Below are 26909 nucleotides of genomic sequence, written 5' to 3'. Positions count from 1 at the left end.
TCTCTCGCTCTGTCTCTCGCTCTGTCTCTCTCTCTCGCTCTGTCTCTCTCTCTCGCTCTGTCTCTGTTTCTCGCTCTGTCTCTCGCTCTGTCTCTCGCTCTGTCTCTCGCTCTGTCTCTCGCTCTGTCGCTCGCTCTCTCTGTCTCTCGCTCTCTCTGTCTCTCGCTCTCTCTCTCTCGCTCTCTCTGTCTCTCGCTCTGTCTCTGTCTCTCGCTCTGTCTCTCGCTCTGTCTCTGTCTCTCGCTCTGTCTCTGTCTCTCGCTCTGTCTCTGTCTCTGTCTCTGTCTCTGTCTCTGTCTCTCGCTCTGTCTCTCGCTCTGTCTCTGTCTCTGTCTCTGTCTCTGTCTCTCGCTCTGTCTCTCGCTCTGTCTCTCGCTCTGTCTCTCGCTCTGTCTCTGTCTCTCGCTCTGTCTCTGTCTCTGTCTCTCGCTCTGTCTCTGTCTCTGTCTCTCGCTCTGTCTCTGTCTCTGTCTTTCGCTCTGTCTCTCGCTCTGTCTCTCGCTCTGTCTCTCGCTCTGTCTCTCGCTCTGTCTCTCGCTCTGTCTCTCTCCTCTCTGTCTCTGGCTCTCACTCTCTCTCTCGCTCTCTCTTGCTCTGTCTCTCGCTCTGTCTCTGTCTCTGTCTCTGGCTCTGTCTCTCACTCTGTCTCTGTCTCTCACTGTCTCTGTCTCTCACTCTGTCTCTGTCTCTCGCTCTGTCTCTGTCTCTCGCTCTGTCTCTCGCTCTGTCTCTCGCTCTGTCTCTCGCTCTGTCTCTCGCTCTGTCTCTCGCTCTGTCTCTCGCTCTGTCTCTCTCCTCTCTGTCTCTGGCTCTCACTCTCTCTCTCGCTCTCTCTTGCTCTGTCTCTCGCTCTGTCTCTCACTCTGTCTCTCACTCTGTCTCTATATACTGTATATATACAGTTCATTCTAAAAGTATTCAGACCCCTTGACTTTTTCCACATTTTGTTACGTTATAGCCTTATTCTAAAATCTATTAGAATATTGATTAGAATTGCCCAGAGACTCTAAATTGTTTCTATAACGGGATTGGAGTCCACCTGGGGTAAATTCATTTGATTGGATATTATTTAGAAAGTCACACACCTGTCTATATAAGGTCCCACAGTTGACAGTGATTGTCAGAGCAAAAACCAAGCCATGAGGTCGAAAGAATTGTCCATAGAGCTCCAAGACAGGATTGTGTTGAGACACAGATCTGAGGAAGGGTACCAAAACATTTCTTCAGCATGAAGGTCCCCAAGAACGCAGTGGCCTCCATTGTTCTTAAATGGAAGAAGTTTGAAACCACCAAGACTGAGCAATCGGGGGAGGAGGGCCTTGGTCAGAGAGGTGACCATAAACCCGATGGTCACCCTGACAGCACTCCAGAGTTCCTCTGTGGAGATGGGAGAACCTTCCAGAATGACAACCATCTCTGAGGCACTCCACCAGTCAGGCCTTTATGGTAGAGTGGCCAGATGGAAGCCACTCCTCAGTAAAAGGCACATGACAGCCCCCTAAAGGACTCTCAGACCATGAGAAACAAGATTCTCTGGTCTGATGAAACCAAGATTGAACTATTTGGCCTGACTGCCAAGCATCACGGCTGGAGGAAACATGGTGGTGGCAGCGTCATGCTGTGGGGATGTTTTTCAGCGACAGGGACTGGGAGACTTGTCAGGGTCGAGTGAAAGATGAATGAAGCAAAGTACAGAGAGATCCTTGATGAAAACCTGCTCCAGAGCGCTGAGGATCTCAGACTGGGGCAAAGGTTTGCCTTCCATCAGGACACCGACCCTAAGCACACAGCCAAGAGTGGCTTTGGGACAAATCTCTGAATGTCCTTGAGTGGCCCAGCCAGAGCCCAGACTTGAACCCGATCGAACATCTCTAGAGAGACCTGAAAATAGCTGTACAGCGACGCTCCCCATCCAACCTGACAGAGCTTGAGAGGATCTGCAGAGAAGAATGGGAGAAACTCCCCAAATACAGGTGTGCCAAGCTTGTAGCGTCATACCCATGAAGACTCAAGGCTGTAACCGATGCCAAAGGTGCTTCAACAAAGTACTGAGTAAAGGGTCTGAATACTTATGTAAATGTGATTTTTATTTTTTTATATATACATTTTCTAAAATTTCTAAAAACCTGTTTTTCCTTTGTCATCATGGGGTATTGTGTATACTGCCCTACCTAGAAGAAAGGCAGTAACTGCTCATTTGGTCGAAAATGAGTTCATGTTATTTTTGCCACATTAAATACATGCTTAATCATGTGGATAAATACCCTTCCTCTATTGAATTGTGTTTTGGAGAAAATGGGGGGCTCATGTTAGCAGTAACTGCATAAAGTTGCTGTGAAACCAAGGTAAATAAAAGCCATTTTTCTCAGATTCACTCTATGAACAGTTACTGCCTCTGCTTGGTAAGGCAGTATAGATTGACGAGGAAAAATAACAATTTAATCAATTTTAGATAAGGCTGTAATGGAACAACATGTGGAAAAAGCCAGGGGGTCTGAATACTTTGTGAATACACTGTGTACACACACACCAGTCCTTTATCCATTTCCTGGCACCAGCATCTCCCCTGATGTATCCAGCTAATGACTGATCTTTTTTTTTAATGTATTTCTAGATTATAAGATGCATATGTGCATAACATGTATCCAATTATATTATTAGAACCAACAGACTCATGTGAGATACAGTAGCATTAGGTCTCCCTCTCAGAGCTTTACTGTGTAATTATCTGTGTATCCAACATGGTACTGTGTAATTATCTGTGTATCCACCATGGTACTGTGTAATTATCTGTGTAGCCACCATGGTACTGTGTAATTATCTGTGTATCCACCATGGTACTGTGTAATTATCTGTGTATCCACCATGGTACTGTGTAATTATCTGTGTAGCCACCATGTTACTGTGTAATTATCTGTGTATCCACCATGTTACTGTGTAATTATCTGTGTATCCACCATGGTACTGTGTAATTATCTGTGTATCCACCATGGTACTGTGTAATTATCTGTGTATCCACCATGGTTCTGTGTATCCACCATGGTATTATACTTGGTTATACACACGCACACAGACCATGTTGTCCTGCTGATCATAGTTTTGTTCACTGATATTACACACACTGATACACACAGCTCTGTTTGGCTGCATATCTGTTTGTCTGTTTATTGAGTATAATCTATCTCAAATCTCATTGTGAATATGTGGTGAGTATTGGAGTAGGGCATTGACTGTATGAAAAGAATGGACAATAAAGCTTTAGAAATTTGAATTTAAGGAAAATGTACTCCGCGACCTCAGGATGACACTGTACGTGCACGAAGACTAAATAGAATACTGTATCCATCCCCGGGCAGAATCACACACATACACACATACATAGATATACGGGCCAGCTCTCTTTCTGAGTTAGACCAGAAAGACTCCTCTCTCTCTCTGTCTCCCAATCCCTCTTTCACCCCACTGCACACAGAGACAGTGGCTGTCTCTCTCAAAGCATCCATTTGCCTCAAAGTACACCTCACAGAACTCAGTCAATGGGCCAGACACACTGATACATCACACATGTGCTCTCTCTCTTGCTCTCTTCTCTTCTCTATTCTCTCACACACACACACAGTGATGTTGACCAGGCAGCCGTGTCAGACCTCTGTCAGGAGATGTGTAGTGTGTACCGTAGGACCCTGCATCTTGACAGGGCAGCAGCAGATGTATGTGTTTCCCTCTATCATTCTTCTCTCTGTCTCTCTCTTGTTTTTAACCTTTATTTTAACTCTCTCTGTTAATCCTGATTCTGATGTGTTTTTCTCTAGTTTTAACATAGATCCTGTTTCCTCTGTATTGCTGTGTGTTTTTCTAGATCGGTAGGGATATGGTTATGGTATGGTTATGGATATGGTTATTGTATGGTATGGTTATGGATATGGTTATTGTATGGCATGGATATGGTTATTGTATGGTTATGGATATGGTTATTGTATGGTATGGTTATGGATATGGTTATTGTATGGCATGGATATGGTTATTGTATGGTTATGGATATGGTTATTGTATGGTTATGGATATGGTTATTGTATGGTTATGGATATGGTTATTGTATGGCATGGATATGGTTATTGTATGGTTATGGATATGGGTATGGGTATGATATAGATATGGTTATGGATATGGCTATGTTATGGTATGGATATGGTATGGGTATGTGATGGTATGGATATGGTTATGGTATGGATATGGTATGGTTATGGGTGTGTGATGGTATGGATATGGTTATGGTATGGTATGGATTTGGTATGGTTATGGGTATGTGATGGTATGGATATGGTGATGGTATGGATATGGTATGGTTATGGGTGTGTGATGGTATGGATATGGTTATGGTATGGTATGGATTTGGTATGGTTATGGTATGGTATGTGATGGTATGGATATGGTTATGGTATGGTATGGATATGGTTATGGGTATGTGATGGTATGGTTATGGTATGGATATGGTATGGTTATGGGTGTGTGATGGATATGGTTATGGTATGGATATGGGTATGGATATGGGTGTGTGATGGTATGGATATGCTTATGGTATGGATATGGATATGGCTATGTTATGGTATGGATATGGGTGTGTGATGGTATGGATATGGTTATGGTATGGATATGGTTATGGTATGGTTAGGAATATGGATATGATATGGTTATGGATATGGATATGATATGGTCATGGTATGGTTATGGTATGGATATGGGTGTGTGATGGTATGGATATGATATGGTTATGGTATGGATATGGTTATGGTATGGTTATGGTATGGATATGGTATGGATATGGTTATGGTTATCGTATGGATATGGTATGGTTAGGAATATGGATATGGTTATGTTATGGTATGGTTATGGGTATGGATATGGTTATGGTTATCGTATGGATATGGTATGGTTAGGAATATGGATATGGTTATGTTATGGTATGGTTATGGGTATGGATATGGTTATGGTTATGGGTATGTGATGGTATGGATATGGTATGGTTAGGAATATAGATATGGTTATGGTATGGTTAGGAATATGGATATGGATATGGTTATGGTATGGATATGGCTATTGTATGGTTATGGTTATGGTATGGATGGTATGGTTATGATATGGATATGGTATGTATATCATATGGTTATGGTGTGGTATGGGCATGGATATGGTATGGTTATGGTTATGGTATTGATATGGTTATGTTATGGTATGGTTATGGGGATGGGTATGGATATGGGGATGGTTATGGGTATGGTTATGGTATGGTTATGGTTATGGTATTGATATGGTTATGTTATGGTATGGTTATGGTCATGGTATGGTTATGGGGATGGTTATGTTATGGTTATGGTCATGGTATGGGTGTGGTATGGTTATGGTATGTATATCGTATTGATATGGTATGGTTATCGTGTGGTATGGGTATGGATATTGGTATGGTTATGTTATGTTATGGTTATTGTATGGTATGGATATGGATATGGGTATGGTATAGATATGGTTATGGATATGGCTATGTTATGGTATGGTTATGGGTATGTGATGGTATGGATATGGTTATGGTATGGATATGGTATGGTTATGGGTGTGTGATGGACATGGTTATGGTATGGATATGGGTATGGATATGGGTGTGTGATGGTATGGATATGGTTATGGTATGGTTAGGAATATGGATATGATATGGGTATGTTATGGTATGGATATGGTATGGTTATGGGTGTGTGATGGACATGGTTATGGTATGGATATGGGTATGGATATGGGTGTGTGATGGTATGGATATGGTTATGGTATGGTTAGGAATATGGATATGATATGGTTATGGATATGGGTATGGATATGGCTATGTTATGGTATGGATATGGTATGGTTATGGGTGTGTGATGGTATGGATATGGTTATGGTATGGATATGGGTATGGATATGGCTATGTTATGGTATGGATATGGTATGGTTATGGGTATGGATATGGCTATGTTATGGTATGGTTATGGTATGGTTAGGAATATGGATATGATATGGTTATGGTATGGATATGGTATGGTTATGGTTATCGTATGGATATGGTATTGGTATGGTTATGGTATGAATATGGTTATGGTATGGTTATGGGTATGGATATGGTTATGGTTATGGGTATGTGATGGTATAAATATGGTATGGTTAGGAATATGGATATGGTTATGGTATGGTTAGGAATATGGATATGGTTATGGTATGGATATGGCTATGGTATGGTTATGGTATGGTTATGATATGGATATGATATGTATATCGTATGGTTATGGTATGGGTATGGTATGGTATGGTTGTGGTATGTATATCGTATTGTTATGGTGTGGTATGGGCATGGATATGGTTATGGTATGGATATGGGGATGGTTATGGATATGGTATGGTTATGGTATGGTATTGATATGGTTATGTTATGGTTATGGGGATGGGTATGGATATGGGGATGGTTATGGTATGGTTATGGTTATGGTATGGATAGGGTTATGTATATCGTATGGTTATGGTGTGGTATGTATATCGTATGGTTATGGTGTGGTTATGGTGTGGTATGGTTATGGATATTGGTATGGTTATGTTATGGTCATGGTATGGTTATGGGGATGGTTATGGTCATGGTATGGGTGTGGTATGGTTATGGTATGTATATCGTATTGATATGGTATGGTTATCGTGTGGTATGGGTATGGATATTGGTATGGGGATGGTTATGGTATGGTTATGGTTATGGTATTGATATGGTTATGGTATGGATAGGGGCGGCAGGGTAGCCTAGTGGTTAGAGCGTTGGACTAGTAACCGGAAGGTTGTGAGTTCAAACCCCCGAGCTGACAAGGTACAAATCTGTCGTTCTGCCCCTGAACAGGCAGTTAACCCACTGTTCCCAGGCCGTCATTGAAAATAAGAATTTGTTCTTAACTGACTTGCCTGGTTAAATAAAGGTAAAATAAAAAAATAAATGGTTATGGTGTGGTATGTATATCGTATGGTTATGGTGTGGTTATGGTGTGGTATGGTTATGGATATTGGTATGGTTATGGGGATGGTTATGTTATGGTCATGGTATGGTTATGGGGATGGTTATGTTATGGTTATGGTCATGGTATGGGTGTGGTATGTATATCGTATTGATATGGTATGGTTATCGTGTGGTATGGGTATGGATATTGGTATGGTTAGGTTATGGTCATGGTATGGTTATGGGGATGGTTATGGATATGATATGGGTATGGTTATGGATATGGTTATGGGTATGGTTATGGTATGGATATGGGGATGGTTATGGATATGGTATGGTTAGGGTATGGTATGGTTATGGATATGGTTATGGTATGGTTATGGTATGGTATTGATATGGTATGGGTATGGCTATGGTATGGATATGGCTATGGTATGGATATGGTTATGGTATGGATATGGTCATGGTATGGTTATGATATGGATATGGTTATGGTATGGCTATGGTATGGATATGGATATGGCTATGGTATGGATATGGGTATGGTTATGGGTATGTGATGGTATGGATATGGTTATGGTATGGTTAGGAATATGGATATGATATGGGTATGGTTATGGTATGGTTATGGATATGGTATGGATATGGATATGGGTATGGATATGGTCATGGTATGGTTATTGATATGGCTATAGTATGGGTATGGTTATTGATATGGCTATAGTATGGGTATGGTTATGGTTTTGGATATGGTTATGGTATGGTTATGGATATGGTATGGTTATGGATATGGTATGGATATGGTATGGCTATGGTTATGTTATGGTTATGGTCATGGTATGGGTGTGGTATGTATATCGTATTGATATGGTATGGTTATCGTGTGGTATGGGTATGGATATTGGTATGGTTAGGTTATGGTCATGTTATGGGGATGGTTATGGATATGGTTATGGGTATGGTTATGGTATGGATATGGGGATGGTTATGGATATGGTTAGGGTATGGTATGGTTATGGATATGGTTATGGTATGGTTATGGTATGGTATTGATATGGTATGGGTATGGCTATGGTATGGATATGGATATGGCTATGGTATGGATGTGGTTATGGTATGGGTATGGTTATGGATATGGTCATGGTATGGTTATGATATGGATATGGTTATAGTATGGTTATGGTTATGGTATGTATACTGTATGGGTATGGTTATGGGTATGTGATGGTATGGATATGGTTATGGTATGGTTAGGAATATGGATATGATATGGTATGGTTATGATATGGATATGGTTATAGTATGGTTATGGTTATGGTATGTATACTGTATGGGTATGGTTATGGGTATGTGATGGTATGGATATGGTTATGGTATGGTTAGGAATATGGATATGATATGGGTATGGTTATGGTATGGATATGGTATGGATATGGATATGGTCATGGTATGGTTATTGATATGGCTATAGTATGGTTATGGTTATTGATATGGCTATAGTATGGGTATGGTTATGGTATGGATATGGGGATGGTTATGGTATGGTTATGGTTTTGGTTATGGTATGGTTATGGTTATGGATATGGTATGGGTATGGTTATGGATATGGTTATGGATATGGTTATGGTATGGTTATGGTATGTATATCGTATGGTTATGGTGTGGTATGGTTATGGTACAGTTATGGTGTGGTTGGGTATGGTTATGGTATGTACAGTGGGGCAAAAAAGTATTTAGTCAGCCACCAATTGTGCAAGTTCTCCCACTTAAAAAGGATGAGAGAGGCCTGTATTTTTCATCATAGGTACACTTCAACTATGACAGACAAAATGAGAAAAACAATCCAGAAAATCACATTGTAGGATTTTTTATGAATTTATTTGCAAATTATGGTGGAAAATAAGTATTTGGTCAATAACAAAAGTTTATCTCAATACTTTGTTATATACCCTTTGTTGGCCATGACAGAGGTCAAACGTTTTCTGTAAGTCTTCACAAGGTTTTCACACACTGTTGCTGGTATTTTGGCACATTACTCCATGCAGATCTCCTTTAGAGCAGTGATGTTTTGGGGCTGTTGCTGGGCAACACGGACTTTCAACTCCCTCCAAAGATTTTCTATGGGGTTGAGATCTGGAGACTGGCTAGGCCACTCCAGGACCTTGAAATGCTTCTTACGAAGCCACTCCTTCGTTGCCCGGGCGGTGTGTTTGGGATCATTGTCAGACCCATTGTCAGACCCAGCCACATTTCATCTTCAATGCCCTTGCTGATGGAAGGAGGTTTTCACTCAAAATCTCACGATACATGGCCCCATTCATTCTTTCCTTTACACGGATCAGTCGTCCTGGTCCCTTTGCAGATAAACAGCCCCAAAGCATGATGTTTCTACCCCCATGCTTCACAGTAGGTATGGTGTCCTTTGGATACAACTCAGCATTCTTTGTCCTCCAAACATGACGAGTTGAGTTTTTACCAAAAAGTTTTATTTTGGTTTCATCTGACCATATGACATTCTCCCAATCTTCTTCTGGATCATCCAAATGCTCTCAGATGGGCCTGGACATGTACTGGCTAAAGCAGGGGGACACGTCTGGCACTGCAGGATTTGAGTCCCTGGCGGCGTAGTGTGTTACTGATGGTAGGCTTTGTTACTTTGGTCCCAGCTCACTGCAGGTCATTCACTAGGTCCCCCTGTGTGGTTCTAGGATTTTTGCTCACCGTTCTTGTGATCATTTTGACCCCACGGGGTGAGATCTTGCGTGGAGCCCCAGATCGAGGGAGATTATCAGTGGTCTTGTATGTCTTCCATTTCCTAATAATTGCTCTCACAGTTAATTTCTTCAATCCAAGCTGCTTACCTATTGCAGATTCATTCTTCCCAGCCTGGTGCAGGTCTACAATTTTGTTTCTGGTGTCCGTTGACAGCTCTTTGGTCTTGGCCATAGTGGAGTTTGGAGTGTGACTGTTTGAGGTTGTGGACAGGTGACTTTTATACTGATAACAAGTTCAAACAGGTGCCATTAATACAGGTAACGAATGGAGGACAGAGGAGCCTCTTAAAGAAGAAGTTACAGGTCTGTGAGAGCCAGAAATCTTGCTTGTTTGTAGGTGACCAAATACTTATTTTCCACCATAATTTGCAAATAAATTCATAAAAAATCCTACAATGTGATTTTCTGGATTTTTTTCCCTCATTTTGTCTGTCATAGTTGAAGTGTACCTATGATGAAAATTACAGGCCTCTCTCATCTTTTTAAGTGGGAGAACTTGCACAATTGGTGTCTGACTAAATACTTTTTTGCCCCACTTTATATCGTATGGTTGTGGTGTGGTATGGTTATGGTGTGGTATGGTTATGGTATGGGTGTGGTATGGTTATGGTGCACCTTTTACTGTCTCCATGTTAGCACGAGAGAGATAGAGAGAGGGAGATCTCATAAGATTGGTTACTGTGTGCAACCAATCTGTGGGTCTGTGTATGTATGTTGGACCTGGAATGTGTGTGTGATGCACTCCAACATTAATTTGTGTGTGTTTTCTCTCCTCAGACGACGGGCCGTACCAGCAGAACCCTCCCCTCGCCTCTTCCAATACACTCCTACTACCAGAAGACCGACGACAGAGCCTCGTCCCTGTAGAGTTCGCCGGCCTCCTCCACGGCTCCTCGCCGGCCTGCGAGACGCCCGACACACCCTACCACCTCTACACCTCCAACACCAATCCCAAAGCCCGAAAACACACCCCCTCGGACCCCCACACCAGCCCGGTAACCACGGTCGGTAACCAGGGCAACCTCACTTCTGAAACCCAGCCCTTTGAATTAGGAATTGGACTTCCACCGCCCCTCATTATCCCTCACACAGGAAACGAGGCGTTGGCTCTGAAGACCCCCAAAGATCCCCTCAAAGACGACAGACCCCCCAAACCTCAGGTAGTCTATCGCACCATTTTCCACACCCGGGTTAACCAGAACCCCCAGAGGGCCTCGCCCTCCTCCTCCTCGCCGTATGGTTGGAACGGGGAGGCGGTGGTGGTGAGGGGGTGTGTGTCGGGAGCTGGTGGACCCAGGGAGGGGACACCGGCGTCTGGATACGAGGACAGGGCCTTTACCCTGGGCAGGATGAAATCCATACCTCGCAGTGTGCTGGACCTAAAGCTCTCCAAGTCACTGTCCAAGTCTGACTCCAACCTGGTGGCTGTGTCACCCATACAGGTCTGTTGTTGTGTTTATATCCCCTTTTAATGGAGAAACAATGCTGTTTTTTTGACCATTCCCTCTTTATCTTGTGTGAAATGTCAGGTGTAATATTAATTACGGTTAAAAGTACTGCCCCAGGCTTATTACACTGAGAGGGTGGGTCTTGGTAAATGTATGGAGATTGCGTGGCTGTGTGCTCAATTTTATACATCTGTCAGGTGTGGCTGAAATAGACAAATATTTTGTTTGTTTGGTTACCATTGGGGGAATGACTGTTACAGAACCTCACCTTAGAATTTGCTTCAAGCCACAGACAGTTGTCCAACTTGATAAACGATATTGATTCAATTGATGGATCCATTGTTAAACGTAGATTAATGGACAGTGTGTTGACGGTCTCTTTCAGGAGGAGTACCACTGGGGGTCGGGGGCCAGGGGCCAGGGGCCGAGAGGAAGCCCAGGGGACACCGAAAGTCCTGGGGGCCAGCTTGAGAGAACACCCTCCTTCACTGCTGAATGGGAGGAGGTGAGAGAAGCACGTGCTGTGGCTGCTGTTCAGTCAGCTAGAAATGTCATGTCTAGAACTTAAACAAAGAAGAAATGACGTGGTCTATTAAGACGTGGTCAATTATCTGTGAGTCTGTTCTACACAATTAGTTTCTGGTCCAAGAGAAAAGTGACATGAATGTCCAGGTTCCTTTACTTTCTCTTCTATAAAGTAAAAAAAGAAAAGGTGAGAGGAAATTAAGAAAAGAGAGGAGATTGAATAAGAAAAAAGGTATGAAAAATGCATACCGCGATGGAGAGATAGAAAGTAAAAAGCATTTGTGTGTGTGTGTGCGTGAGGGGGGGGTGATGTACCTCTGACATACTTTTAAGCATGATTGTGATCCACGTGTTTATTTCCATTGGTGAGATATATTATACACACTGACTCAGCCAAATGATATTCTGGTCACTATTCAAACTAGACACACACACACACACACCACCACTAATGCTTTTCTTGGGTGTGTTTGGAGAGGTGACCGATGTTAAGATGTGCAGGAAAAGGAGTCCAGCTTCATACCCAGGAACACACCCAGGAACACACACACGTTAAGCCACCTCTTCCATACACATATGATCAGCCTATACAATTCATTAGAAAGATATCAACCTCACTAATTGCCACTTTACAGTCCAAATCATCATCATTAGTGTAGAGCCTTGTTCTAGACTGGATTCTGCACTCCTGAACATAGCAACAAAACACTTAAGCTGATTGGCTAATATACTGGGTGTGTTTGACATGTGTGATCTAATTGATGTGTATGATCATATGGCTTTTTCACATGCTGTATAGTAGGGTTGTGATGATCCCAGTTTATCAGATGCTGTATAGTAGGGTTGTGATGATCCCAGTTTATCAGATGCTGTATTGTAGGGTTGTGATGATCCCAGTTTTTCACATGCTGTATAGTAGGGCTGTGATGATCCCAGTTTATCAGATGCTGTATAAGTAGGGTTGTGATGATCCCAGTTTATCAGATGCTGTATAGTAGGGCTGAGATGATCCCAGTTTTTCACATGCTATATATTAGGGTTGTGATGATCCCAGTTTTTGGTTCATTAGCGATGGTTTGCCATACATTGCAAACGCCATACAATTCTATAGAGGCTGAATGATGATGATAAATTACCTACAGATTATTCTATTAATCTGCAGCAATTATACAGAGAAGGGTCATATTTAATTACCTGCTTCGGGAAAACAGAATGGGAGCGCTGGGAAATGAAGGAAATCTACACTTTATCTAGAAAACTATGTGGACACCTATTCAAATGAGTAGATTTGTCTATTTCAGCCACACCTGACAGGTGTATAAAATTGAGCACACAGCCACGCAATCTCCATAGACAAACATTGGCAGTAGAATGGCCTTACTGAAGCGCTCAGTGACCACCAACGTGGCACCGTCATAAGATGCCACCTTTCCAACAAGTCAGTTTGTCAAATTTCTGCTCTGCTAGAGCTGCCCCTGCCAACTGTGAGGGGTGTTATAGTCAAGTGGAAACGTCTAGGAGCAACAACGGCTGAGCCACCAAGTGATAGGACACACAAGCTCACAGAACAGGACCGCTGGAGCGTGAAGCGCGTAAAACTTCAATTCCTCGGCTGCACTCACTACTGAGTTCCAAACTGACTCTGGAAGCAACCTCAGCACACTAACTGTTTGGCAGTTAAGCAGCCACACACAAGCTCACTGCCATTGGACTCTGGAGCAGTGGGAACGCGTTCTCTAAAGTGATGAATCACGCTTCACCATCAGGCATTCCAACGGACAAATCTGGGTTTAGCGGATTCCAGGAGAATGCTATCTGCCGATTGCACAGTGCCAACTGTAAAGTTTGGTGGAGGAGGAATAATGGTCTGGGGCTGTTTTTCATGGTTTGGGCCCCTTAGTTCCAGTGAAAGGAAATCTTAATGCTACAGCATACAATGACATTCTAGATGATTATGTGCTTCCAACTTTGTGGCAACAGGTGTGGAAGAACTTGACTGGCCTGCACAGAGCCATGACCTCAACCCCTTCAAACAACTTTGGGATGAATTGGGACTCCGACTGCGAGCCAGGCCTAATCGCCCAACATCAGTGCCCGACCTCACAAATGCTCTTGTGGCTGAATGGAAGCAAGTCCCCACAGCAATGTTCCAACATCTAGTGGAAAGTTATCCCAGAAGAGTGAAGGCTGTTATAGCAGCAAAGGGGGGGACCAACTCCATATTAATGCCCATGATTTTGGAATGAGATGTTCGACTAGCAGGTGTCCACATACTGTTGGTCATGTATTTGTTCTATTTTGAGAATAAATGCAAGAGAGAGTTCTGCTATAGCAAGAGGATGCCCACAAGGGAAGGCTCACTAAAGAACTGTATGTGCTTATATGGATAGTGCTCTTAAAGAGGCAATCTGCTGTTGATACATCCATTTTTGGACTTATAAATCAATTATATGTACCCATTGATTCTTGAAGAATATAACTTATAAATGCCTCATGAGCTTAGTTCATCTGTCATACCCCATCAGAACCCAGAATATACACTTGTTTTACTCCAGCGTTTGTAAACAAATTAAATATGACTCTCTGAGGTCATTAAAGATCCCATGGCACTTATCGTAAGAGTAGGGGTGTTAACCCTGGTGTCCTGGCTAAATTCCCAATCTGGCCCTCAAACCATCATGGTCACCTAATAATCCCCAGTTTACAATTGGCTAATTCATCCCCCTCCTCTCCCCTGTAACTATTCCCCAGGTCATGCTGCAAATGAGAACGTGTTCTCAGTCAACTTACCTGGTAAAATAACGGATAAATAAATCAAATGTAACAAGTACGATATAGCCTCAAAACATGGTTAAAACTATCATTTTGATATCTGTTCAGTCCATAGCTCGTTCTATGAATTGAAGTGGTTGTAGTTCTCCAGCCCCATCCCTCAGCTTCTTACAGAAACAGTGGTGGGAACAACGCTTTGTAATTGTTTCAGCTGCAGATTTCTCCTTTAAATTACAAAATGACTGTTTCCTGACCCTGAAAAGGATGCAATGCTGTAAACAAGTGTAGGTTACATGAGATCCATTCGCTCTTAGATATGTTGCTAACTTTAGGAAGTAGTGATCTATTACTTTTGTACTCAAACCTAATGTGGGAGTCCCAATTTTCCCATTCCAGAGATGACTTTAAAATGAGGAATTGTGTAATTTGGGGGAGCTCTCTGATCTTAGATCAGTTAGTCAGCAATAATGTGGTAGCCCCCATAGGCAGTCATTGAGCCTGTCAGATGTATGGCGCTGCGCTGAACAGTTGAGTGCTTAACAGCAGGTCTAGGGTCAGATTCCTGCTGTGGAATCCTCCTGTAGACGAGTTTAAAGGCAGACAGAGGCTTCTGAAGCCGTAACCTAGATGGTTACTCTTTTTCTCTCTTTCTCTCTCTTTCATGCTTTCCCATCCATCTTCTCCCCTCCTTTCTATCCCTCCCCTTCTTCATATTTCCTCCAAATCTCCCCTTTCCTCCTTCAGCCTCCTCTGTCCTCCTTGCCTGTCAACTCAATAAAATTCAAAGGTGATTGATTGTCATTCATTAGAATTTATAACGACCATGTCACCAATTTACATATAGGCAGCTAGAGATACAGCATAAACATTTTCTAAATTGCAACTCTCTCTTCTCTCCTCTCTCTCGCTCTCCTCTCCCTTTTCTCTCCTATTTCTCTCTTCTCTCTCTCTCTCTCTCTCTCTCTCTCTCTCTCTCTCTCTCTCTTTCTCTCTCTTCTCTCCTCTCTCCTCTCTCCTCACTTCTCTCCTCTCTCCATTCAGATTGATAAGATAATGAGCTCCATTGGGGCTGGCATCAGCACTGGCACGGGCTCAGAAGGGATCAAGGAGAATAATGCAGGTAAACAGATAGTCAGACACCTCACCTCACTGAAATCCCCAGCTTCCATACCTCCTTTCTCCTCTATCTCATTCTCTCCCTTCCCATCTCTCCCTCTTTCCTCCTCAGTTCTGTCTCATCCCCACTTGTCCTTCTGTCACTCCCCCTCTCACCTCTCTCTCCTCCTTCTCTTCCCCTCTATCTTCCCCCTTCTTTCTCCATCCAACTGCCTTCTCTCTCTCTCTCTCTCTCTCTCTCTCTCTCTCTCTCTCTCTCTCTCTCTCTCTCTCTCTCCTGATCTCTATCCTCCCGCCTCTCCTCTCCTGTGCATGTGAAGCATTCCCTTACCATGGTAACCACTTTGAGAAATGCGGTTTGCGCTATGTGCTCAACCTGCTGTCTCCCACCAACGCACATGCACCCGCACCCACATTGTGTGTGTTGGGGCAGCTCAGCTCTCAGACAAAGAGCCTCATCTGATGGCTATTGCTATCTGTGCAAGGCACTGAGATAGAGGGAGGGGGACAGAGCGAGTGAGAGAAGAGAAAGAGAAGGAGGGGAGAGAGAGATATCGACAGAGAGAGAGAAGGGAAAGGGAGCGATAGAGGGAGAACCAAGAAAAGAGCGAGAGAGAGAAAGAAGGGTGAGCAGAGAGATCGAGGGAGAGAGAAACAGGAGTAGGGAGGGAGGATTGAAAGAGGAGGGAGAATGGGAGAGGAAGGCAGAGTGGAGAGAGAGAGCGGGGGAGAGCAGAGAGAGAGAGAAGGCTGCAGAAAGCATCCAGTTGAGTGTGGGAGTACTTGATAAAGAGAATTCTACCAAGCAGGCAGCTCTCCCTATCTCCTTCTTTTTCTCTCTCTCTCTCTCTCTCTCTCTCTCTCTCTCTCTCTCTCTCTCTCTCTCGCTCTCTCTCTCTCTCTCTCTCTCTCTCTCTCGCTCTCTCTCTCTCGCTCCTGCTCACACATACACACACGCACACACACACACACACGCGTACACATACACAAGCGAGGCAAACAGGCAGGCGAGAGCAACAGCTGAGAGCGTGAAAGGAAAGCAGCAGCAAGACACACGCATCTATCGGATCTATCTTACCACCTCCAGCCTCTGCACCCTCTCTCTCATGGATCTTACCCCCAGGACGACACCTCTTCTCTGGATCTAACCCTAGCCCTCCCCCTCTTTTCCCAATTCCTGGATCTACCTCCAACCACACTTATCCCCCTCCCCCCCTTGTGCCCCAGCACCCTAGCATGCTTCGCCCCTCCATCCTCATCCCTAAGCCATGCTCATAACCCTCAGCCAAGCCTAACCCCAACCCCCATCCTCCAACCCCCCCATCCATCCTACCATCCTCCCCTTCTCTTTCCCCTTTCCTCCACACTCTTCCTCTACCATGGCGGGCTCGTTCGACAGCCACATTGCCCGCAACATGATGTGGCAGTGCCAGCTCTCCCAGCCCGATTGCCGGTGTTACCGGGTGGATGGCTACTCCCTCCTGAAGCGTCTGCCCCTTCACCCCCTCATAGGTCCCCGGTGCCCCATGCAGTCTGTGGGCCAATGGCTGGACAGCATTGGACTGGTCCAATACGAGAACCACCTACTGGCTAACGGCTTCGACAACGTGCAGTTTATGGTGAGTGGAGAGGGGAAGGAGAGAGGGGAAGTGGGGGAGAAAGGAAGTTGTCTAGATTTTGTTACTTGTGTTTTTGTTGGGTTTGTGTCATTTTCTTGGTTTTCTGGTGGGTTTTGTGTCTTCTATAATTTATCTTTCTCAATCTCTCTTTCTCTCCTTCTCTCCTTCTCTTCTACCCTGTCTCTTTATCTCTCCTCTTCTTCTACCCTCTCTCTTTCCTTCTTCACATTATCCTTGTCTATTCTCTCATCTGCTCTTGTTTTCTCCTCTCCTTTCCAAACTCACTCTCTCTCTGCTCCCTTTCACTCTTTATTTCTGTCTCTTTCTCTCTCCTCTGTCTCTCTCTCTCTCTCTCTCTCTCTCTCTCTCTGTCTCTCTCTCTCTGTTTACTGCTCTCTTTCTCTTCCTCTCCTATCCTTCCTGTTTCTCCATCCCTGTACTTATTTCATTCAATACACCCCGAGTCCCACAAGACAGTGGCACAACACACAGATTACTTACAAAACACACACGCAATAAACGTAATCCAACACACACACAACTCTGTGAACTATCAGTGTCTTCCTCTCTTTCATCCTCCCATCACTCCTTTTTTCTGCTCTTTCATCTCTGGTAGCGTGGAGAGAGAGACTACATGTGTATCATTTAGTATGCATGACCTTCCTCAGTGACATTTCACTGTGTGTTTGTGCATTGATCTCTCTGTGACAGGTCACACATGTTTTAGCTTGGCCCGTACTTTAACATGTGCATGATTTAAAACTCATCATACGTGACAGGGAGCTTGTGGTATTGGTTCAAGACGTGTGTGTGTGTGTGTGTGTGTGCGTGTGTCAAATCACATTTTATTTGTCGCATGCTTCGCGAACACTTGCTTGCGTGCGTGTGTGTGTGTGCGCTCTGTTTCTGAAGATTATAAAACAGTGTGCACCAACAGAGGGAGAGAGTATACAGATCTAGAGAGAGTGAGACCAAGGTAAAGAAATAAATAAAATATTGAGAGAGGGAGATGCATTCCTATTCCCTCTTTTACAGCTTTATCACATAACCAAACATTTGAATGATGATACAAAAAAGACTGTGCAACCCTGCGTGTGTGTGTCTGTGTACATGTCTGTTACAGCCCCTGTCTAATCTTTATTTATGTATTATACAAGAGCGGATGTCCAATCGACATTCCAGCTAGCAGCCACCATGACTGTATCTCCATGCAGAATGAGTTTCATAGCACACTAAGGCTAAAGTACATTCTCTTAATAATCCAGTTGTATTGGCTAGCAGTCTGAGTGCAGTCTAACAATAGATGTATAACATGTTGAGCTGCAATTGGATTTTTAGTTTGCTCAACATTTGGGCATATTCTCAAGTTGAAATGTATGTTCACTCATCCATTCGTTGTGGACATTCAATTAAATTTGAGAATGTATTCTACCTTATTTGCATATTTCCCTGTGTTAATCTCTCTATGACAATACATTACATACAGTATATCATAAGACCTTTCTTTGAGGGCCTAGTTACACCCTAACTCCATGGTCTGAAACTCCTGGTTTACAGGCCACAACAAGCCTGCAAGTCACATATTGCTGGCTTGCAAAATTATGTGTACAGTAGTTCCTATTGGAATATCCAACAAATGGAACTTTTAATCACCCACAACCTACGTTCAGAATCAGGGCCCCAGACTGCAACAGTTTAGTCACGTTGGCTGTGCGAGTAAAAAAATATGTATTAGTCGTATTGGTGCTTGCTGCTCATTCTACATGGTCATCTTACTCCAAATATCCTATTTTTTTAGGAGGCTAAAATCATGATTTGGTCAAACAGTAATGTTCATTATCCTGATGATTCCTGTAATGACAGTTTTTGCCCTGCCCCTGTGCCTGTTTCGCTGAGGCCTGCTGCTGTGATGAGACACTAACTCCCTCCCCCCCACGCACCGGGAGTAAAAAATATTTTGCTCTATAGAACTGTTTTACAACCAATACCATTGATATGGCATTGAGATACAGATAGTGGGAAATACACAGTGGGTAGTAGGCTACAACTACAATGTATTTTTAGGACATTGCATTTACTGTTAGATTAGTACATGGCTACAGTACAAACAGTGGATATTATGTTTAGAGTTAGAGATCTAGCTATGGTTTTTTCTTTGTTTCCTCTTACTCAGGTGGTGAATTAGCCCCAAATAAATTAGCCTATGATATTAGCAAACATAAATATTTAGTCAAATAAAATCTTATTGGTCACATGCGCTGAATACAACAGGTCTAGACTTTACAGTGAAATGCTTACATACAAGCCTGTTGACAACAACGCAGAGTTAAAAAGTAAGAAAAATACAAAAATAAATATTAACAAAAAATGTATCTCTATTGAACAAAATACAAATCTGGAGCCCTATTTTAACAGTAAAATTGAACAATAGCCAAATTGTCTACCCAAAATTCATGAAAATCACTGAATAAGGTTGCACATCAAACTATCTTGACTCATGCGTTCCTGCATGGATACGGTCGATGAAACCACTTATTTATTGAATACCATCTCTGCCGTCTATTACACCTCTTAAGAAAGCATTGTGAATGACTTTGTAAGTGGTTAATAATTGTTTATATTGTGTGACGCTACTATTTTTTCGGTTGAGATATGCTTCCAAATGAAAAAGTTAGTGGTACCAGTACCACCAGGGGAAAATGTTAGTGGTACCAGTACCACCAGGGGAAAATGTTAGTGGTACCAGTACCACCAGGGGAAAATGTTAGTGGTACCAGTACCACCAGGGGAAAATGTTAGTGGTACCAGTACCACCAGGGGAAAATGTTAGTGGTACCAGTACCACCAGGGGAAAATGTTAGTGGTACCAGTACCACCAGGGGAAAATGTTAGTGGTACCAGTACCACCAAGGAAAAATGTTAGTGGTACCAGTACCACCAAGGGAAAATGTTAGTGGTACCAGTACCACCAAGGGAAAATGTTAGTGGTACCAGTACCACCAAGGGAAAATGTTAGTGGTACCAGTACCACCAGGGGAAAATGTTAGTGGTACCAGTACCACCAGGGGAAAATGTTAGTGGTACCAGTACCACCAAGGGAAAATGTTAGTGGTACCAGTACCACCAAGGGAAAATGTTAGTGGTACCAATACCACCAAGGGAAAATGTTAGTGGTACCAGTACCACCAGGGGAAAATGTTAGTGGTACCAGTACCACCAGGGGAAAATGTTAGTGGTACCAGTACCACCAAGGGAAAATGTTAGTGGTACCAGTACTACCAAGGGAAAATGTTAGTGGTACCAATACCACCAAGGGAAAATGTTAGTGTGGAGCCCTGAGAATGACCCTGAGAAGATGAATTAATGAGACACAGTGTTGCCAACTAATTTTCAGGGGAAGTTGCTAGAGGCAGGTCGATTTGTTGCTAAAAGTTGCTAAATGACGTTGTGATGTCATTCTGTGATGACGTCGTTACGTAATAACGCAAAACTGCGTCATTACGTAGAATACACAAAAACGTTAGTCAAATTGACTGGCCATCCCGGCGAAAAATATGATTTGACGTTTGTTAGTTTAGATTTGTTTTGTTTATTATCATATTTTTTTTATTTGTAAAAGTAATATAAACACAACCCATTTTATATGATCACATATTTTTATTTTTAAACACAACACATTGAATTATTGGACAATTACACATTATTGAACAGTTACATTTTATTTATTTTCTTTTTAACTAGTAAACCTACACATTCTGAACAATTATAGTTTTAAGCAGTGTATTGGTAGTTAGTTAACATGCTACCTAAATTATCAACAATTATAGGTACAAGCTAATAACAAAGTATATATGCTATCTTATTGAACAAGCAACTTAACCCAAATAAGGATGTATGTGCTAGGCAGCTCTCTCCAGGTTGTTGTGCTGCTTGGCTGGCTAGCTGCCCAATGGTTTCCTCCAGATATTGCCACTGTTCTCGAACACACTGCAGTACACACTGCCACCATCAGCTGTGTGTCTCCGCCAGTTCCAGAAAGTCCACTCCTTGCATACGTAATGTAAATATGATGAATCATAGATTGGCAAGGAAATCCTCTTCATCTTCACTGTCAAACTGCATTGTCACGGAGCTGGAACCAGCAGTAGAGGATGGAGTGGCCTTAAAGCTGTACGCTGCTGTGGTGCCAAACTGCTGCAGAACTTCACCTGGTAGTTTATGCAGGTATAACAGGTATCACCAGCCAGCTTCAGTCCGTACCGCACCAGGAGTACGGAGTTGAGAGTGTGCAGTGACATTCTATTTCTTAACTTTGACTTGACCACACTCATTTGGCTGAACAGCCGTTCAACCTCCGCATTTGAGTGTGGCAAGGAGAGGGCAGCGAGTGCAGCTTTGCACAGTTCTTTAAAATGGATTTGACCCGGAAGAGTCCGTGTCGTTTTTGACTTCACTCCAAAACTCGACTGTATTTTCAGTTGAGTCCCACCTAAACAGATGGATGTTTCTCCATTGGGAAACAATGTTATCAATTGTTTGGGGCTGGTATCCCAGTAGCTCAGCTACTTTAGTCATTTCAGTGGTGCCTTTATTGTGCTTTAGCGTTTCCTTAACACTGAACAAGGCCATGTGTCGCAAGGCGTCTAGGTTGTCTGGGAGCCTTGCTTGCAGCTCCTTGATTAAAGCAACAATGTAGTTGATGCACTGTTTCCGAATGACCTTTTCGTCCTCTGGTACAAGACTGAGTTGGTACACCGTGCTCTCTAAAAGGTACCCAAGGTATGGTAATGGACTGAGATGTCCATCAATGGCATCCTTCAGGACATCCATTTTTGCCATAGGGTTGACAATGCACATTCTTCCTTTAAACTCTTGTGCACCCCGTTGAGCACCCCAGTCATCACGGACACATTATCAGTGCCGATACCCTGCAGATTCTCTTTTTTAAGATTACACTTCTCAAGAAACTCAACTACCGCCTTTACTATTGATCTGGCATCGCCCCCCTCAAATTCAACCAGCCCGAGAAATGTGGACACAACGGTTCTTTTTTTTAGCACTGAAATACTGAATCACCACACCGAGGTATTTCGAGACACAGACATCAGTGGACTCATCCAAAAGGAGACTGAACTTCTCATCCCCCACATCTGATGTTACCCTTTTGAGAAAATAAGGAGCCAGTACTCCCCTAATCATTTCTGTGCGGTCCATTTGGAAGTTTGTTGCTGCCACGGATTCTGAAAAGGCAGCTTTTACAAGCCTTACCTAAATGGTCGCATGCTAGCAGGGAACAATGCTCCGCAGTGGCCGTTGCCATAGTAGCTTCTGCTCTTTTGCAGTTCTCCACTTTCTTAACCAACTGTGGTAATGTAGACTGCGTTGTGGGGTTGTACGGTTTTGATCTATTTATATGCTTTGCTGTAGCACAATGTTTTTTGATGTCATACATTGTTGCAAGCATATCTGATCTGCAGTACGCACAGTATGACTGACAATCATCCCCAATTACTGGCTTCAGCCAGCCTTTACATTCAGGTACAGACTCACACTCTTTTCTGTACTTCTGGCTGTACAATTTTGATTGAGACATGTTGATTGATGTTGTAAGTTCTGTTCAAGATCAAATCATTTGTGACCAACTATCTTCACTTCCCTAGTCAGCCAACAATGATTTGCAATTAGCTGAAATTGCTGCTGGCCTGCTGCTGCCTGTGCATGAGCTGAGCGCCTGCTGCTGACGTCACTCACAATGCACTTTTGCAGCCAGGCACGTGTGTTGTGACTGAGTGTGTGACCGAGAAAATCGGTTGTGCGTCATTTAGAGGGAAAATGCATTTTAGCGTTTGAGTCACTTTTCAGAAGTTGCTAAAAAAAGTAGCGAAATTTGTTGCTAGGTGCTGTTTGAAAAAAAAGTTGCTAGTAACACAATTTCTAAATTGGCATCACTGATGAGACTACCTAAATCATCTACACTGGAACAGCCATCTCAGTAACTGTTGCAATAAATCCAACTACTAACAGATTGGATTAGTTTAGAAACAGTTGTTATTTATTTTTTTGTAAAATAAGATTAATCAACCGATCAATGTACATGCAAAAACACAGGTATTTTAACAAACACTTCCGATAATCAACCTGTAGTGGAGCATGCTGGGAAATATGATAATGATGGGCGTGGTTTTAAGCAAACATGTGTTTGTAATTTTAGTCAAAAAATCTTGAGCAATCTAAAATCTAGTGTTGAGCAAACTAGAAATCGTATTGCAGCTGGTTGCCTTGATATTTATGGGTTGAATCCACTTCAATGCTATTTTGAAGTCCACTCAACTCACATAATAATGCTGATTAAGCAATTGGTTAAATGGCTTTTTTACAGTGTGGTATATACAGCAGTATTGGTTTGGCTGTTGTAACATATGGTCAATTTATTTTATGCAGAGAGAGAGAAACTGCCTAAATGTGTCTGAATACTTTTCCACATTTTGTTATGTTACAGCCTTATTCTAAAATTGATTTAATTTGTTTTTCTCTCATCAATCTATACACAATACCCCATAATGACAAAGCAAAAACAGTTTTTTTATACATTTTTGCAAATGTATTACAGATAAAAAACTGAACTATCACATTTACATTAGTATTCAGATTCTTTACTCAGTTCTTTGTTGAAACACCTTTGAAGTCGATTACAGCCTTGAGTCATCTTGGGTATGACGCTACAAGCTTGGCACACATGTATTTGGGGAGATTCTCCCATTCTTCTCTGAAGATTTTCTCAAGCTCGGTCAGGTTGGATGGTGTAGCTGCTGAGCCAGGCACGTTGGACACAGTTCAATGTCAGACAGATGTTGCAGGAGCTTTGCGTGATGTACTCGATCAGAAAAACAGCACTTCCTTGATGGATTTTCCTCAGGTTTTCGCCTGCAATATCAGTTCTGTTATACTCACAGACAATATTTTGACAGTTTTGGAAACTTTAGAGTGTTTTCTATCCTAATCTGACAATTATATACATATTTTAGATTCTGGGCCTGAGAAATAGGCATTTTCAAATGGGTACGTGTTTTAGCCAAAAATTAAAATACTGCCCCCTACACTCAAGAAGTTAACAACATTCTCACACTGGTGTTCCTCTTATCCAGGTGGGCGAGGGCAGTGGGGCGTGCAATAAGATTTTGTCATCTGGTGTCTGTCATGATGTTGTTGATGTGAGCCATGACCAGCCTTTCAAAACATGACATGCCTACAGATGTGATTGCTAAGGGGCAATAGTCATTTAAACAGGTTTCCATGGCGTTCTTGGGCACAGGTACTATGGTGGTCTGCTTGAAACGTAGGTATTACAGACATGGTCAGGGAAAGGTTGAAAAATGTCAGTGAAGACACTTGCCAGCTGAGTATGTAGGCCATCTGGCCACTCAGCCTTGTGAATGTTAACCTGTTTAAAGGTCGAACTCACATGGAGAGCGAGATCACACTGTCCTCTGGAACAGCTGGTGCTCTCATGTATGGTTCATTGTTTCTTGCCCCAACGCTTAGCATTGAAGGCATTTAGCTCGTCTAGTAGGCTTGCGTCACCGGGCAGCTCGTGGCTTGGTTTCCCTTTGTAATCCGTGATAGTTTGCAAGCCCTGTCACATCCAATGAGCATCAGAGCCGGCGTAGTAGGTTTCGATCTTAGTCCTGTATTGATGCTTTGCCTGTTTGATGGCTCATCGGCGGCAGTAGCAAGATTAATTATAAGCGTCTGGATCAGTGTCCCGCTCCTTGAAAGCAGCAGCTCTAGTCTTTAGCTCAGTGCGGATGTTGCCCATAATCCATGTCTTCTGGTTGGGATATGTACGTATGGTCACTGTGGAGCCGACGTAGTCGAGGCACTTGTTAATGAGGCTGGTGACTGATGTGGTAAACTCCTCAAAGTTATCGGATAAATCCCTGAACATATTCCAGTCTCTGCTAGCGAAACAGTCCTGTAGCTTAGAATCTGCTTCATCGGACCACTTCTGTATTAAGCGTGTCACTCAGTTTTTGCTTGTAAGCAGGAATTGGGAGGACAGAGTTATGGTCAGATTTGCCAAAGGGCGGGCAAGTGAGAGCCTTGTATGCCTTTCTGTGTGTGGAGTACAGGTGACATGCTGGTAAAAATTATTTCAAATCAAATGTATTTGTCACATACACATGGTTAGCAGATGTTAATGCGAGCGTAGCGAAATGCTTGTGCTTCTAGTTCCGACAATGCAGTAATAACCAACGAGTAATCTAACCTAACAATTCCAAAACTACTACCTTATACACACAAGTGTAAAGGGATAAAGAATATGTACATAAAGATATATGAATGAGTGATGGTACAGAACGGCATAGGCAAGATGCAGTAGAAGGTATCGAGTACAGTATATACATATTAGATGAGTAATGTAGGGTATGTAAACATTATATTAAGTAGCATTGTTTAAAGTGGCTAGTGATATATTTTACATCAATTTCCATCAATTCCCATTATTAAAGTGGCTGAAGTTGAGTCAGTGTGTTGGCAGCAGCCACTCGATGTTAGTGGTGGCTGTTTAACAGTCTGATGGCCTTGAGATAGAAGCTGTTTTTCAGTCTCTCTGTCCCTGCTTTGATGCACCTGTACTGACCTCGCCTTCTGGATGATAGCGGGGTGAACAGGTAGTGGCTCAGGTGGTTGTTGACCTTGGTGATCTTTATGGCCTTCCTGTGACATCGGGTGGTGTAGGTGTCCTGGAGGGCAGGTAGTATGCCCCCGGTGATGCGTTGTGCAGACCTCTCTACCCTCTGGAGAGCCTTACGGTTGTGGGCGGAGCAGTTGCCGTACCAGGCAGTGATACAGCCCGACAGGATGCTCTCGATTGTGCATCTGTCGAAGTTTGTGAGTGCTTTTGGTGACGAGCCAAATTTCTTCAGCCTCCTGAGGTTGAAGAGGCGCTGCTGCGCCTTCTTCACGACGCTGTCTGTGTGGGTGGACCAATTCAGTTTGTCTGTGATGTGTACGCTGAGTAACTTAAATCTTACTACCCTCTCCACTACTGTCCCATCGATGTGGATAGGGGGGTGCTCCCTCTGCTGTTTCCTTTCAGTGTCCCTGCGTTCAAATAACCGGCCACAAGTTGTGACACCCCTGGAAAGCATTTTCTTGTTTGCTTATGGCCCTATACAGCTCGTTGAGTGCAGTCTTTGTGCCAGCATCAGTTTGTAGTGGTAAATAGACAACTACGAAAAATAGAGATGAGAACATAGTATGGTCTACAGTTTGAGGTATTCTCACTCAGGCAAGCAAAAACTTGAGACTTCCTTAACATTTAGAGATTGTGCACCAGCTCCTGTTGAGAGACTCACCCCTCCCCCTAGCCTTACCTAAGCCGTCCTGGCTAGATGATGCATGTTCGTCGACGTAATCTTATCAGGAGGCAGCCTGGCCTGCGTCTTTTTAGCGGGGTCCTAGGGATTAGGGCCTAGTCCGGAGTAAGCAGAATGTTTAGAGCTGCCGACTTGTAGAAATCTTCATCCAAATCGAGGTTAGTGATCGCCGTTCTGATGCCCAGAAGCCATTTTCGGTCATAGGAAATGAAGGGGGAGACATTATGTACAGAAGAAGTTTAGATCAACATAAAATAGTCGGGAGCCCGTAAAAGGCC

General features: G+C 43.1%; 1 protein-coding gene across 6 annotated transcripts in view; it reads left to right on the top strand.

The window, feature by feature from the left end:
• The window catches only part of LOC110501015 (ankyrin repeat and sterile alpha motif domain-containing protein 1B), a 308010-nt gene that overhangs the window by 198470 nt on the left and 82631 nt on the right, over positions 1-26909 (top strand). For all 6 annotated transcript variants that reach the window (XR_005038543.1, XM_036957167.1, XM_036957166.1 and 3 more), the window contains 4 exons: positions 10549-11213; positions 11605-11724; positions 15558-15636; positions 17145-17251. Coding sequence is in view for 5 of the 6 variants with exons in the window: in XM_036957167.1 (XP_036813062.1) it covers positions 10549-11213; positions 11605-11724; positions 15558-15636; positions 17145-17251 (971 nt within the window). In the remaining variant the exon portion in view is untranslated. The remainder of the gene's footprint in view (positions 1-10548; positions 11214-11604; positions 11725-15557; positions 15637-17144; positions 17252-26909) is intronic.

Source organism: Oncorhynchus mykiss, chromosome 21 (genome assembly GCF_013265735.2).
Source record: "Oncorhynchus mykiss isolate Arlee chromosome 21, USDA_OmykA_1.1, whole genome shotgun sequence".
NCBI lineage: Eukaryota > Metazoa > Chordata > Actinopteri > Salmoniformes > Salmonidae > Oncorhynchus > Oncorhynchus mykiss.
Note: the sequence above shows the minus strand (reverse complement) of the source record. Positions and strands in the feature narration are given on the sequence as shown.